Source organism: Melanerpes formicivorus, unplaced genomic scaffold (genome assembly GCF_026170545.1).
Source record: "Melanerpes formicivorus ecotype bairdi unplaced genomic scaffold, bMelFor1.0.p_v2 SCAF_117, whole genome shotgun sequence".
NCBI classification, from domain to species: Eukaryota; Metazoa; Chordata; class Aves; order Piciformes; family Picidae; genus Melanerpes; species Melanerpes formicivorus.
Window position 1 is genome coordinate 892,281 of NW_027142469.1, and position 16,033 is coordinate 908,313.

The 16,033-nt window shown below is 50.5% G+C and overlaps 1 protein-coding gene across 1 annotated transcript in view; it reads left to right on the forward strand.

Annotated features, from left to right (window-relative positions):
• Positions 1 to 16,033, forward strand: part of LGR5 (leucine rich repeat containing G protein-coupled receptor 5) — a 111,116-nt gene that overhangs the window by 39,599 nt on the left and 55,484 nt on the right. The window contains exon 2 of the mRNA XM_068167432.1: positions 13,132 to 13,203. Within this exon, the coding sequence (XP_068023533.1) occupies positions 13,132 to 13,203 (72 nt within the window). The remainder of the gene's footprint in view (positions 1 to 13,131; positions 13,204 to 16,033) is intronic.

Below are 16,033 nucleotides of genomic sequence, written 5' to 3' on the forward strand. Positions count from 1 at the left end.
GAGCCCAGCACCAACCTCTCCACAACCTCCTTGCAGGGAGCTGTAGAGAGCCAGGAGGTCTCCCCTCAGCCTCCTCTCTTTCCCACTAACCATCCCCAGCTCCTTCAGTTGTTCCTCATCAGATTTCTTCTCCAGGCCCTTCCCAGCTTCCTTGCCCTCCTCTGCCCTGGCTCCAGCACCTCCACATCTCTCTTGGATTGAGGTGCCCAAAGCTGGACACAGCACTGGAGGTGTGGCCTGCCCAGAGCTGAGTGCCAGGGTACAATCCCCTCCCTGCTCCTGCTGGACACAGCATTGCTGATCCCAGCCAGGATGCCTTTGGCTTTCTTGGCCCCCTGGGCACACTGCTGGCTCCTGTTCAGCTGCTTGTCCATCAGCACCCCCAGGTCCCTTTCTGCCAGACAGCTTTCCAGCCCCAGTGTGATGTGAGTATAGGATTAAGGACTTTCTTTTAATGTAATTCAGCCTTTTTTTTTCAGCAGCCCACATGAAAGTATGTCATGAATAAAGTGACTTTTGAACACCTGAGAAAAAAATGAAACAGAACTGCCTGATGGTCTCATCCTGGGTTTGAAGCACATTATCTTTGTAAGAATCAAGTTATCCATGTTTCCTGGCACCAGCTAGTGGGGAAGCTGGGGTGCTCAGTCTGCCAGTGAAAACTCTGACAGCTCTGTCATCCCTCTGAGCTCTGTAGGAGGTGTTGGAAGAGGCTGTCAGCCAGCTAGGAGTTGGCAGATCTGGAGGCCCATTGTACCTCAGCAGACAAGGTCTGCCAGACATAAAGGGAAGATATAAGACAATATCAAAGAAAAATCCACAACTTGCTATATCTACATCTTAGAAATAGGTTTCCCCTGCATTACTCTAAGCCAACACTGGCAATTGAAAACTAGAATAGTCCTACTCCACTTGCCTTGGTTGTTTCCCCTCTAGAATTTAGCTTCTAGTGCCACAAACAGCAGCACAGTGAACTCCTCTCAGTCTTCTCCTTTCCAGACTAACCAGCCCCAAGGCTCTCAGCCTCTCCTCCCCAGGCAGTACTCAAGTCCCCTAATCATCCTTGTAGCCCTCCCTTGGACTCTCTCCAGCAGATCCCTGTCCCTCCTGGGCTGGGGAGCCCAGAGCTGGATGCAAAATTCCAGGTGAGGTCTCAGCAGGGCAGAGCAGAGGGGGAGGAGAACCTCCCTGGCTCTGCTGGACACACTCCTCTCAATGCAGCCCAGGACCCCCTTGGCCTTCGTGGCCCCCAGGGCACATTGCTGTCCCATGCAGAACTTGCTGCCCACCAGCACTCCCAGGTCCTTCTCCTTGGGGCTGCTCTCCAGCAGATCCCCTCCCAGCCTGTACTGGATAATAAACATGATAATGTAACTCGGAGCTTGGGACCCATCTCACTCATCTGGACCTTGGGGACCATTGCATTGCATGATGTGTGACCCACATTTTCTGCTCTAAATGCAGGTGTGTTGAGCACAGATTTCTAGATGCTCAGGCTTACAGCATCACTCTTCAGATGTGTTTGGACCAGATGCTCTCAGAGCTGTTTACATTTTAATTGTTCAACTCCATGGTTTGGAATTCAGCTAAGGCAAATTAAAGCCAGGAAAACAAACAGCTTACACTGCCTCTTGCTACAAATTAAATCAGGCTAACCCTAATCGTTCCCACCCTGAGGAGCCTCAATGAAGATAGAATAGAATAGAATAGAATAGAATAGAATAGAATAGAATAGAATAGAATAGAATAGAATAGAATAGAATAGAATAGAATAGAATAGACCAGACCAGACCAGACCAGGTTGGAAGAGACCTTCAAGATCATCGTGTCCAACCCATCAGCCAATCCAACACCACCTAAACAACTAACCCATGGCACCAAGCACCCCATCAAGTCTCCTCCTGAACACCTCCAATGATGGTGACTCCACCACCTCCCCAGGCAGCACATTCCAATGGGCAATCACTCTCTCTGTGTGGAACTTCCTCCTAACGTCCAACCTAAACCTCCCTGGCGCAGCCTGAGACTGTGTCCCATTGTTCTGGTGCTGGCTGCCTGGGAGAAGAGACCAACCTCTGCCTGGCTACAACCTCCCTTCAGGGAGTTGTAGAGAGCAAGAAGGTCTCCTCTGAGGCTCCTCTTCACCAGGCTAAGCAACCCCAGCTCCCTCAGCCTCTCCTCACAGGGCTGTGTTCCAAACCCCTCACCAACTTTGTTGCCCTTCTCTGGACACCTTCCAGCAAGTCAACCTCCTTCCTAAACTGAGAGGCCCAGAACTGGACACAGGACTCAAGGTGTGGCCTAACCAGTGCAGTGTACAGGGGCAGAATGACCTCCCTGCTCCTGCTGGCCACACTCTTCCTGATGCAGGCCAGGATGCCATTGGCCTTCTTGGCTGCCTGGGCACACTGCAGGCTCATGTTCAGCCTACCATCGACCAGCACCCCCCAGGTCCCTCTCTGCCTGGCTGCTCTCAGCCACTCTGACCCCAGCCTGTAGCACTGCATGGGGTTGTTGTGGCCATCATGCAGCACCTGGCACTTGGATGTGTTCAATCTCCTGCCCTTGGCCTCTGCCCATCTGTCCAGCTTGTCGAGGTCCCTCTGCAGAGCCTCTCCACCCTCCAGCAGACCAACTCCTGCCCCCAGCTTGGTGTCATCAGCAAATTTATTGATGATAGACTCAATGCCCTCATCCAGATCATCAGTGAAGATGTTAAAGAGCACAGGGCCCAGCACTGATCCTTGGGGCACACCACTGGTGCTGGCTGCCAGCTGGCTGTGGCACCATTCACCACCACTCTCTGGGCTCAGCTATCCAGCCAGTTCCTCACCCATTGCAGTGTGCTCCCATCCAAGCCATGGGCTGACAGCTTGGCCAGGAGTTTGCTATGGGGGACAGTGTCAAAGGCCCTGCTGAGGTCCAGGTAGGCATTGTGGGGAAGAAGAAGGGTAACAATGGGTTTGTGTGGCCCACAGTCTGTGCTGTACATAGCTTCCAGTGGGGTACTTGGCCCCAGTGGCTTTGTGGCCCGTAACACCTGGCTGAGGAGCAGCCAATATGTTACAGAGTCACAGATTGCATCAGGTTGGAAGGGATCCTCACAGGTCCTCTTGTCCAATCCCTCTGCAGGGAGCAGGGACACCTCCCACTAGATAAGGCTGCCCAGGGCCACATCAAGTCTGGTCTTGAATGCCTCATCCACATCCCTGGGCAACCTGATCCCGTACTTTGCCACTTTCACTGTGAAGAACTTCCTCCTTAAATCCAACTTAAATCTACCAAGCTCAAGTTTCAAGCCATTGCCCCTCATCCTATCACTACAAGCCCTTCTCACCAGCCCTTCCCCAGTCTTCCTCTAGGTCCCCTTCAGATATTGAAATGTAGCTGTAAGATCTCTTGCAGCCCTCTCCTCTGCAGACTGAGCAGCCCCAATTTCTTTCAGCCTTTCTTCATGGGAGAGGAGCCCTCTGGTGATCTTTGTGGCCCTCCTCTGGAGCTGTTTCAGCAGGTCTGTGTCTCTCATGTACTGGGGGCCCCAGAGCTGGACATAGTACTCCAGGTGAGGGCTCACCAGAGTTGATCTCTGCATCATGTTTGCATTTGGGGCAATACTCTATCAATTTGCTTTTCTCCAAGTACAGCAAATGGACAGATGTTAAACCCTCAGAACTGCTTCCCTTACACACACAAACTCTTTTTTTAGGCTCTTCTTACATCCCAATAACGTTTATGCTCTCCCAGTCAATACAGGCTGGGGGGAGAGGTGATAGGAAGCAGCCCTGAGGAAAAGGACTTGGGGGTGCTGATGGATGAGAAGCTGGACAGGAACCAGCAGCGTGAGGTTTGCAGCACAGAAGGCCAATGGCAGCCTGAGCATCCAAAGCACCATTGCCAGCAGAGCAAGAGAGGGGATTCTGCCACTTCTCAGCTATGCTGAGAACTCACCTGGAGTACTGTGTCCAGGTCTGGAGCCCTCAGTACAGGAAGGACATGGACCTGATGGAACAGGTCCAGAGGAGGGCCATGAAAATGCTCAGGGGGGTTGGAGCAGCTCTGCTACAAGGACAGGCTGAGGGAGCTAAGGGTGTTCAGCCTGGAGAAGAGGGAGGCTCTGGGGAGACCTAAGAGCAGCCTGCCAGTACCTGAAGGAGGGCTGCAAGAAGGATGGAAGGAGACTACTTGCAAAGGCCTGCAGGGACAGGACCAGGGACAATGGCTTCAAACTAGAGCAGAGCAGATTTTAGATTGGATGTGAGGAACAGGTTCTACACTCTGAGAGTAGTGGAACACTGGAACAGGTTGCCCAGGGAGGTGGTTGGGGCCCCTTCGCTGGAGATATTCAAGGTGATGCTCAACAGGGGTCTGGGCAGGCTGATACTACTTGAGGATGTCCCTAATGATGTCAGGGGTTGGAAGGGACCTCTGGAGATCTTGGAGTCCAACCCCCTGCCAGAGCAGGACCACAGAATCCAGCACAGGTCACACAGGAACACATCCAGACAGGGCTGAAAGGCTCCACAGAAGGAGACTCCACAACCTCTCTGGGCAGCCTGCTCCAGGGCTCTGGCACCCTCACAGTCAAGAAGTTCCTCCTCATGTTGAGGTGGAACCTCCTGTGCTGGAGTTTCCATTCATTGCCTCTTGTCCTACCCCAGGGCACAAGTGAGCAGAGGCTGTCCCTGTCCTTCCTTCCTGACCCCCAGCCCTCAGCTATTGATAGACATTGATCAGATCCCTCTCAGTCTTCTTCTCTCCAGACTAAACAGCCCCCAGGGCTCTCAGCCTCTCCTCCCCAGGCAGTGCTGCATTCCCTTCAGCATCCTTGCAGCCCTCCCTTGGACTCTCTCCAGCAGATCCCTGTCCTTCCTGAACTGGGGAGCCCAGATCTGGACAGCCATGGATGTGCATGTTTAAATGACCCTTGCAGAGCAGCACAGGCCATGAGGCTTCCGCCATTTCCCTGGCAATCTGTGCCAGTCTCTCACCACCCTCATGGGGAACAACTTCTTCCTCACATCCAATCTGAATCACCCCAATTCTAGTTTTGTTCCATTCCATTTTGCTCATTGCCCCGCTGGGTAAATATTGCAGACCAGACCCTGGGAGCCAGGCTGAGAGACCACATCTGGATGCAAAATGCTTTGGCCAAAGTTGTGCTCTCCCAATGCCTGTCCACAGGCAGCAACACTTGACTTGCTCTTGCAGAAGCCCTGTTAACACAGCTACCCTAAACAGCAGGCATTAGTCCTGAGCATAGCAGACAACTCTGGCGTGGTAAACAGCCACCAAAGACCGACCTTATACCTAGACTGCATAACACTTGTAAGCAAGCAGCATGAGCATGGTTTATCTTTTCAGGAAACAGTTTTGCCATTCAGTTTATCCAAGACTCCAGCAGAGGGAGCAGGGCAGAGCAAACAATTAGGGAGAAAGGAAAGGAAGGAAGGAAAGGAAGGAAAGGAAAGGGAGGAAGGGAGGGAATGAGGAAGGGAAGGGAAGGGAAGGGAAGGGAAGGGGAAAGGGAAGGGAAGGGAAGGGGAAGGGAAGGGAAGGGAAGGGAAGGGAAGGGAAGGGAAGGGAAGGAAGGGAAAGGGAAGGGAAGGGAAGGGAAGGGAAGGGAAGGGAAGGGAAGGGGAAGGAAGGGAAAGGAAGGGAAGGGAAGGAAAGGAAGAAAGGAAAAAGAAAGAAAGAGAAGAAAAGAGAAGAAAAAAAAGAAAGAGAGAAAGAGAAAGAAAGAAAGAAAGAAAGAAAGAGAAAGAAAGAAAGAAAGAAAGAAAGAAAGAAAGAAAGAAAGAAAGAAAGAAAGAAAGAAAGAAAGAAAAGAAAGAAAGAAAGAAAGAAAGAAGAAAGAAAGAAAAGAGAAAAGAGAAAAGAAAAGAAAAGAAAAGAAAAGAAAGAAAAGAAAAGAAAAGAAAAGAAAAGAAAAGAAAAGAAAAGAAAAGAAAAGAAAAGAAAAGAAAAGAAAAGAAAAGAAAAGAAAAGAAAAAAGAAAAGAAAAGAAAAGAAAAGAAAAGAAAAGAAAAGAAAAGAAAAGAAAAAGAAAAGAAAAGAAAAGAAAAGAAAAGAAAAGAAAAGAAACACAGAGAGTGCTGAACCGATCTGACCAGCACCTGACCATTTCATTCCAGGCAGAAAGATTCTGATTCTCTGCTTCTTTTCTCTGTCAAATTCACTATGCTCTCCAGGAGCAACTCTCCATTTTGCTTTCAAAGCTGATTCATGGCTGTTCATTTTGGTGCTGCAGACTCGAGTTTGCTAAGTAATAACTGCCAGGGTAAACTCACAGGAATATTCCAACAGGTCACTCAATTGCTGTGCTTAACTGGCACTTTTAAATCTTAAATACCTAAAGCCAGCAGTGAGCTCTTGCAGCCCACAAAGCCAATCACATCCTGGGCTGCAGCAAGAGAAGTGTGGCCAGCAGGACCAGGGAGGGGATTCTCCCCCTCTGCTCCACTCTGCTGAGACCACAGCTGGAGCTCTGTCTCCAGTTCTGGAGCCTCTGTGCCAGGAAGGATCTGGAGATGTTGGAAGGTGTCCAGGGAAGGGCCACGAGGATGAGCAGAGGGCTGGAGCTGCTCTACTATGAGGACAGACTGAGAGAGTTGGGGTTGTGCAGTCTGGAGAAGAGAAGGCTCTGAGGAGACCTCATTGGGACCTTCCAGCATCTGAAGAGGGCTCCCTTCCCTATGTTCCATGAGGAGGTGGTTGGAACTCTCCTTAGCAGCTTGGATCCCCACACGTCCCATGGGACCAGATGGGATTCATCCTAGGGTGCTGAGAGAGCTGGCAGACGAGCTGGCCAAGCCACTCTCCATAATTTTCCAGCAGCCCTGGCTCACTGGCGAGGTCCCAGAGGACTGGAAGCTGGCCAACGTGATGCCCATCCATAAGAAGGGCCGGTTGGATGAGCCAGAGAATTACAGGCCTGTCAGCCTGACCTCAGTGCCAGGCAAGATCATGGAACAGGTCATCCTGAGTGCAATCACACAGCACTTACAGGATGGCCAAGGGATCAGGCCTAGCCAGCATGGATTTAGGAAGAGCAGGTCCTGCCTGACCAACCTGATCTCCTTCTATGATCAGGTGACTGCCTGGTGGATGTGGGGCAGGCTGTGGATGTAGTCTACCTGGACCTCAGCAAGGCCTTTGACACCGTCCCCCATAGCAAACTGCTGGCCAAGCTGTCAGCCCCTGGCTTGGACAGGAGCACACTGCAATGGGTTAGGAACTGGCTGGAGGCTGAGCCCAGAGAGTGGTGGTGAATGGTGCCACATCCAGCTGGCAGCCAGCACCAGTGGTGTGCCCCAGGGGTCAGTGCTGGGCCCTGTGCTCTTTAACATCTTCACTGATGATCTGGATGAGGGCACTGAGTCCATCATCAGTAAATTTGCTGATGACACCAAGCTGGGGGCAGGAGTTGATCTGCTGGAGGGTAGAGAGGCTCTGCAGAGGGACCTGGACAGGCTGGACAGATGGGCAGAGGCCAAGGGCAGGAGATTGAACACATCCAAGTGCCAGGTTCTGCACATTGGCCACAACAACGCCAGGCAGTGCTACAGGCTGGGGTCAGAGTGGCTGAGAGCAGCCAGGCAGAGAGGGACCTGGGGGTGCTGGTTGATGGTAAGCTGAACATGAGCCTGCAGTGTGCCCAGGCAGCCAAGAAGGCCAATGGCATCCTGGCCTGCATCAGGAAGAGTGTGGCCAGCAGGAGCAGGGAGGTCATTCTGCCCCTGTACACTGCACTGGTTAGGCCACACCTCGAGTCCTGTGTCCAGTTCTGGGCCCCTCAGGTTAGGAAGGAGGTTGACTTGCTGGAAGGAGTCCAGAGAAGGGCAACAAAGTTGGTGAGGGGTTTGGAACACAGCCCTGTGAGGAGAGGCTGAGGGAGCTGGGGTTGCTTAGCCTGGAGAGGAGGAGACTCAGGGGTGACCTTCTTGCTCTCTACAACTCCCTGAAGGGAGGTTGTAGACAGGCTGATGATGGTCTCTTCTCCCAGGCACCCAGTACCAGAACAGAGGACACAGTCTCAGGCTGCACCAGGGGAGGTTCAGGTTGGATGTTAGGAAGAAGTTCTATACAGAGAGAGAGTGATTGCCCATTGGAATGGGCTGCCCGGGGAGGTGGTGGAGTCACCATCACTGGAGGTGTTCAGGAGGAGACTTGATGGGGTGCTTGGTGCCATGGGTTAGTTGATTAGGTGGTGTTGGATTGGTTGATGGGTTGGACACCATGATCTTGAAGGTCTCTTCCAACCTGGTATGGTTTATTCTGAAGTTTATTCTAAAGTTTATTCTATTCTAAAGAAAGCTGGGGAGGGTGTCGGGGAGGGTGTCAGGGATTGTCAGGGAGTGATAGGACTTTGGGTGGATGGAGCAAAACTAGAAGTGGGCAGATTGAGATTGGATGTCAGGAAGAACGTGTTCTCCATGAGGATGGTGAGAGCCTGGCACAGGTTGCCCAGGGAGGTGGTAGAAGCCTCATGCCTGGAGGGTTTGTAGGCCAGGCTGAATGTGGCTGTGAGCAACCTGCTGTAGTGTGAGGTGTCCCTGCCCATGGCAGGGAGGTTGGAACTGGCTGATCCTTGAGGTCCCTTCCAACCCTGACAATTCCATGATTCTATGATTCTAAAAGAATATTTTATAACACAGAAATGAGTAGGATCAATTGCAAGAGGATTGAGTGGAATTTATCTTCCTTCCATGCCCACAGATTACAACCTGTATCATTTTCCTTGGCAAGTTATCACAGCCCTGTGAGGAGAGGCTGAGGGAGCTGGAGTTGCTTAGCCTGGAGAAGAGGAGCCTCAGAGGAGACCTTCTTGCTCTCCACAACTCCCTGAAGGGAGGTTGTAGCCAGGTGGGGGGTGGTCTCTTCTCCCAGGCAAGCAGCACCAGAACAAGAGGACACAGTCTCAAGCTGTGTCAGGGGAGGTTTAGGCTGGTGGTGAGGAGAAAGTTCTTACCAGGAAGAGAGATTGGCCATTGGGATGTGCTGCCCAAGGAGGTGGTAGAGTGCCCATCCCTGGAGGTGTTCAAGAAAAGGCTTGGATGTGGCACTTGGAGCCATGGTTTAGTTGTCAGGAGGTGATAGGTATTAGGCAATAGGTTGGACTTGCTGATCTCTGAGGTCTTTTCCAACCTGGTTGATTCTGTGATTCTATGAGTCTATGATTCTCTGGTTCTATGACCTATGAGTCTGAGATTCTAAGTGTCTGCCTGAAGATGCTCTTATTCTCATCTTCCACCTAAGCTGCCTCTTGAAGTCTAAAATGTGTGCCAGAAGAAACACACCCCCCCCCCAAACCATGAAGACCTGTTGAAAATCTGGCCATTGAAATGATCCTGTTCAAACAGTGGGCTTATTTTGACATTCAGTAGTACACAATTCAGTACCTGCAGGAGTTTTTCCTTTGCCAAACAAATCTGTGGGGTTTTTGTTCCCGTGCCAGGATAAACCCTTTGAGCTTTTATCAAAGTGAAGGGATAATAACCTGCTAAATGGTGTGAGGGAATTAGGTGATAAAGCATTACAGGAAAAAATGAGTTGCTTAAGTACACAGTTCTCAGATTGTACCTTGATTTTGAAGTGAAGGCAGAGACCTGCACTCTATCACCATCCACTGTGATTTGATAATTGTAAGGTATTAACACATTCCCTTTTATTTCCAAACCTCTCCCCACCAAATATGTGTTTGAATTGCAGGTTTGAAAAGCCAGCCCAAGATCAAAGGTGGCAATTGACTCTGCTGCCTTAAAGCACATAGTCTGTAATGTGAAACAGGCTCTGAGCAATGAGGACTCCATGGAACAGGAGAGCCTCTGCCCACCAAAATGCTGATAACTTATTTACCTCAGATGGTCTCTAACAGCTGGAAGAAATAAAAGCTATCTAAATACTACCTAAAGTAGCTGGAAGCTATAAGCATCTCCATCAATATCTCTGTGCTTAAATAGTGGAGGGTTTTAAATTATCACCTCCTCCTTGCATAAAATATAGAGGGGCTCTGATATTTGAGTTTTTCATTTAACAGGCTGCAGGAATCTTTATAGAGTTGTGGAAGCTGCCATCTTCCACACAGGACTTCATTACCCAGTCTGGCTGTGGTTTTTAGACTTAAAGCAAAGCAGTTCTAATGGGTCACTCTCCAGGGGACAGCAATGTGCCCTGGAGGCCAGGAAGGCCAAGGGGATACTGGGGTGTATGCAGAGGAGTGTGTCCAGCAGATCCAGGGAGGTTCTCCTCCCCCTCTACTCTGCCCTGGGGAGACCTCACCTGGAATATTGCATCCAGTTCTGGGCTCCCCAGTTCAGGAGGGACAGGGATCTGCTGGAGAGAGTCCAAGGGAGGGCTACAAGGATGCTGAAGGGAATGCAGCACTGCCTGGGGAGGAGAGGCTGAGAGCCCTGATGATGTTTAGTGTGGAGAGAAGAAGACTGAGAGGGGATCTGATCAATGTCTATCAAAAGCTGAGGGCTGGGGGTCAGGAAGGAAGGGACAGGGACAGCCTCTGCTCACTTGTGCCCTGGGATAGGACAAGGGGCAACAAATGTCAACTGCAGCACAGGAGGTTCCACCTCAACACGAGGAGGAACTTCTTGACTGTGAGGGTGCCAGAGCCCTGGAGCAGGCTGCCCAGAGAGGTTGTGGAGTCTCCTTCTGTGGAGCCTTTCCAGCCCTGTCTGGATGTCTTCCTGTGTGACCTGTGCTAGATTCTATGGTCCTGCTCTGGCAGGGGGCTGGACTCAAAGATCTCCAGAGACTAGGATAGGATAGGATAGGATAGGATAGGATAGGATAGGATAGGATAGGATAGGATAGGATAGGATAGGATCGGGTAGGGTAGGGTAGGGTAGGGTAGGGTAGGGTAGGGTAGGGTAGAATAGAATGGAATGGAATGGAATGGAATGGAATGGAATAGGATAGGATAGGATAGGATAGGATAGGATAGGATAGGATAGGATAGGATAGGATAGGATAGGATAGGATAGGATAGGATAGGATAGGATAGGATAGGATAGGATAGGATAGAATTAACCAGGGTGGAAAAGACCTTTGAGATCATTGAGTGCAACCTATCACCCAACACCATCTCATCAACTAAACCATGGCACCAAGTGCCTCATCCAGTCTCCAGAGGTCCCTTTCAACCCCTAACATCCTGGGATTCTGTGATCCTGCAATGACACTGTGGGGTATGGGGGAGGGAAGAGAAAACAATGAAAAAGCATGTTAAGAAATGAAAAAAACCAAAACCATGCAATTCAGTCTCAAACCTCCCTGGAATGAAATGTGACAGAGCTGCTAGGGCTGGCTGTTTCCTGCGCCAGGAACTACCGTGGAATCCCACCAGGAAGTGTGCTACAGAGCAGGATCACATTACAGCCTGCTTTTATGGTTCATTTCACTTATTTAATGTAATCTGAGAACCTGCCTAACAAAAGAACACTCTAAAAAGGGGGGTCTTTATTGTTTGAAAAGATGTCATGTCTCTGCCTCAGGTAGGTTGAGTTCTGGGGACACCTGAGGTGGCTACGGTAAGGCCATGCGGATGGCTGCGAGCCTGCAGCAGGCAGTGCAGCAACAGCAAAACGTTTCCATGTTCCTGAAAGGCAAAGAATGATGCAGATAGGTTCTGTCTGTCTGCTCTTGCATGGCTGCTTCAGTAAACCAAGTGTGCTACAGTGCTGCAGCAACAACAGGCACAGCAGTTTCCCCTTACTGCTCCCAAGCAAATAGAATCATAATATCACAGAATTGTCAGAGTTGGAATGGACCTCAAGGCTCAGCCAGTTCCAACCCCCCTGCCATGGGCAGGGACACCTCACACTGCAGCAGGTTGCTCACAGCCACATCCAGCCTGGCTGCAAAAACCTCCAGGCATGAGGCTTCCAGCACCATCCAGCACCTCCAGATGCTTGCTGTAACAAAGGCTCCAGAACTGGACACAGAGCTCCAGCTGTGGTCTCAGCAGAGTGGAGCAGAGGGGCAGAATCCCCTCCCTGGCCCTGCTGGCCACACTTCTCTTGCTGCAGCCCAGGCTCTGCTTGGCTCTCTGGGCTGCAAGGGCTCACTGCTGGCTCCTGCTGAGCTTCTCCTCCCCCAGCACCCCCAAGTCCTTTTCTTCAGGGCTGCTCTCAAGCCAGTCCCTGCCCAGCCTATATCAGTGCCCTGACCCAGCTGCAGGACCTTGCCCTTGGTCTTGTTGAACCTCCTGAGGTTGTCATGGGCTCAGCTCTGCAGCCTGTGCAGGTCCCCCTGGATGGATCCCTTCCCTCCAGATGTCAGATGCACCACACAGCTTGGTGTCTTTGCAGAATATAGAACACACAATTAACCAGGTTGGAAAAGACCTTTGAGATCATCCAGTCCAACCTATCACCCAGCACCATCTCATCAACTAAACCATGGCACCAAGTGCCTCATCCAGGCTCTTTTTAAACACCTCCAGCAATGGTGACTCCACCACCTCCCTGGGCAGCACATTCCAATGGCCAATCTCTCTTGCTGGGAAGAACTTCTTCCTCACCTCCAGCCTAAACCTCCCCTGGCACAGCTTGAGACTGTGTCCTCTTCTTCTGGTGCTGCTTGCCTGGGAGAAGAGACCAACCCCCACCTGGCTACAACCTCCCTTCAGGGAGTTGTAGACAGCAAGAAGGTCTCCCCTGAGCCTCCTCTTCTCCAGGCTAAGCAACCCCAGCTCCCTCAGCCTCTCCTCACAGGGCTGTGCTCCAGACCCCTCCCCAGCCTCGTTGCTAACACAGTAGAGGGGTTTGTTAAAGCGATGGAGGCTGAACTGATGTAGGCTAAATGCTAATGCAGCAGAGTGGTTTATCAAGCTGATGCAGGCTAAAAGGGCTGTTTGGTGTTCCAGCTGATTTATAGAGCGTGATAAAACATTCCTGAACCTTTGGAAGCAAGGAGCAGGCTGCAGCCTGTATCAGGATTGACAAAGCTTTGTGCCTCCGAAGGAAGAACCTTTGATGGGGCTCACTGGGCAGCGGTTCATCCACTCTGGCAGAGGAACTGATCTTTGTTAATGTAGTACTTAAAAAATGTGTGGAATGAACAGCTGGAGAGCAGAGCTGTGGCCTGCCATGCTAAGGCTCTGTCTGTTTTCCCCCACAGCGATCTCAGTATGAACAACATCACCAAGCTGCCTGCCAGCCCCGTGCACAACCTCCGCTTCCTGGAAGAGCTGTGAGTACCCCGCTGCCCTCGGTGGGCACAGCCAGCACCAGCCACATTCCTGTGCTTGTGTCTAATACTTACTGTGGGAACCAGATAAAGCAGGGCAGGAAAGCTGTCAGCCTGACACTTCTGGCACATGAGGAAACACTTAGCTGGAAGGGGAAGGGGGGTGGAAATCAACACACACAAAAAAAACCCCAACCAAACCCAATTGCTTGTGGTTCTGGAAATGAACTTATAAAAGAGTTACCACGAGGCTACAGCTTCTCTGAGCAGAGACAGAGCCAAACAAATTAAAGCTTTTAAACAAGGGCTGGTGAAAAGAGCTGGATTGCTTCTTGGAAATAGTTAAGCAGCAGGATATTAAAAGTTTGAATGCTGGTTCATGTTTATTGAAACTGCAAGTAAAGAAAGGCTGTAATCAAAACCAAAACCTGCTGCCTGCTTCTGCCTGTGTCAAGGACAACTGAGGCCACATTGCACAGTATCAAGGCTGCTGTCCAAATCACTTTTAATTAGTTTCCCTACTCTAAAGCTTAGCATCCCTGAAGCCTAACTGCAAAATGCAGCATCCTGCAGAAAGCTGAGTTGTGCTCCCTAGCACTGGCACTGAAGAGGGAAAAGTACACTGCAAAAATGAGCCAACCAAGCACAGCATCCAAAGAGAAAAGTAATTTTCACAGAGTCACAGCAACATTCAGGTTGGAAGAGTCCCTCGGGATCACCAAGCCCTTCCCAGAGCCCTGCTCTGCAAGGCTCACCCCTAAACCACAGCCCCAAGCACCACAGCCAAACCACCTGCAAACACAGCCAGCCTTGGGGACTCCACCACCTCCCTGGGCAGCACATTCCAAGCCCTCACCACTCTTGCCTGAAAAAAATCCTCCCTAATGTCCAGTCTGAACCTCCCCAGTGGCAGCTTGAGGCCATTCCCTCTTCTTCTGTCACTAATGACCTGGGAGCAGAGACCAGCACCAACCTCTCCACAACCTCCTTGCAGGTAGCTGTAGAGAGCCAGGAGGTCTCCCCTCAGCCTCCTCTCTTTCACACTAACATTCCCCAGCTCCTTCAGCATCTCATTATCAGGAATAGAATAGAATAGAATAGAATAGAATAGAATAGAATAGAATAGAATAGAATAGAATAGAATAGAATAGAATAGAATAGAATAGAATAGAATAGAATAGAATAGAATAGAATAGAATTAACCAGTTTGGAAATTACCTCTGAGATCATGGAGTCCAACCTATCACCCAACACAGTATCACAGTATCACTAAGGTTGGAAGAGACCTCAAGGATCATCCAGTCCAACCTGTCACCACAGACCCCATGACTAAACCATGGCACCAAGTGCCACATCCAATCCCCTCTTGAACACCTCCAGGGATGGTGACTCCACCACCTCCCTGGGCAGCACATTCCAATAACGAACGACTCGCTCGGTGAAAAACTTTCTCCTCACCTCCAGCCTAAACCTCCCCTGGTGCAGCTTGAGACTGTGTCCTCTTGTTCTGCTGCTGGTTGCCTGGGAGAAGAGACCAACCCCCACCTGGCTACAACCACCTTTCAGGTAGTTGTAGAGAGCAATGAGGTCACCCCTAAGCCTCCTCTTCTCCAGGCTAAACAATCCCAGCTCCCTCAGCCTCTCCTCATACCATCTAATTAACACCATCTAATCAACTAAACCATGGCACCAAGTGCCTCATCCAGGCTCTTCCTAAACACCTCCAGTGATGGTGACTCCACTATCTCCCTGGGCAGCACATCCCAATGGCCAATCTCTCTTGCTGGGAAGAACTTCTTTCTAAGATCCAGCCTAAACCTTCCCTGGCACAGCTTGAGACTGTGTCCTCTTGTTCTGGTGCTGCTTGCCTGGGAGAAGAGACCAACCCCCACCTGGCTACAACCTCCCTTCAGGGAGTTTGAGAGAGCAAGAAGGTCTCCCCTGAGCCTCCTCTTCTGCAGGCTAAGCAACCCCAGCTCCCTCAGCCTCTCCTCACAGGGCTGCGCTCCAGACCCCTCCCCAGCCTCGTTGCCTTTCTCTGGACATGTCTCCAATCTAGAAACATGGAATGCAATGAATGGCTACAAACTAGACAATATTTACATGCATTTACAATTTATAAACAACATAGGAACCCCCCCTGGACAAAACCAGGGGGTTACCAACAGCTTCCTCCTCTTGTCCTCCTTCCCCCCTGTACACAGGACAGGAGAAAGAGAAGAGCGGAGAGTAGCTGTTAGTTACTTAGCCACAAGAAGACTGCAGCCAAGGTCAGCAACAGGCAAGCAGAAGCCACCAGCTGGTATCAGTTAGGGTAAAGAAAGCTGAAAAAGAGCAAGAGTTAGACTACACAACGAACTTTATGTTGGTTATCAGACCAGTGGGATTGTTTAGACCTTACCATAATTTTCCCTTTACATCCAGTGGTAATTTACTTACTTTCCACCACTTCCCTACTCAATCTGTGGAGACTTTCCCTAGGCACCAGCCTAAAGCTGCCCCATGCTGTTGGTGCAAATTTCAGCTGGCACACAGAATAACAAGGAGGGATCCCCACCCCCTGCTAACAGCATGAAGTGCCTGGGAAGGGCATCGTGCCACAAAGACCCTGCTTGTGGGCTCGTGTTGTGCTTGTGCTTCCTTGCCCCATCTCCTGTCACCTGCAATAATAACCCTACTAAAAGCTTCCAACCCAATGATTCCTCTTAAGCCATTAAAGAAGAAAAACAAAAGTATGGGACTCAAGTCACTGCTTGAGAAACTCTTCAGCAGTCAGCTCAATCCTACAGGTCAAGCCCTTTGAAGGTGTTCTTACCTTTATTCTTGTTCTGAG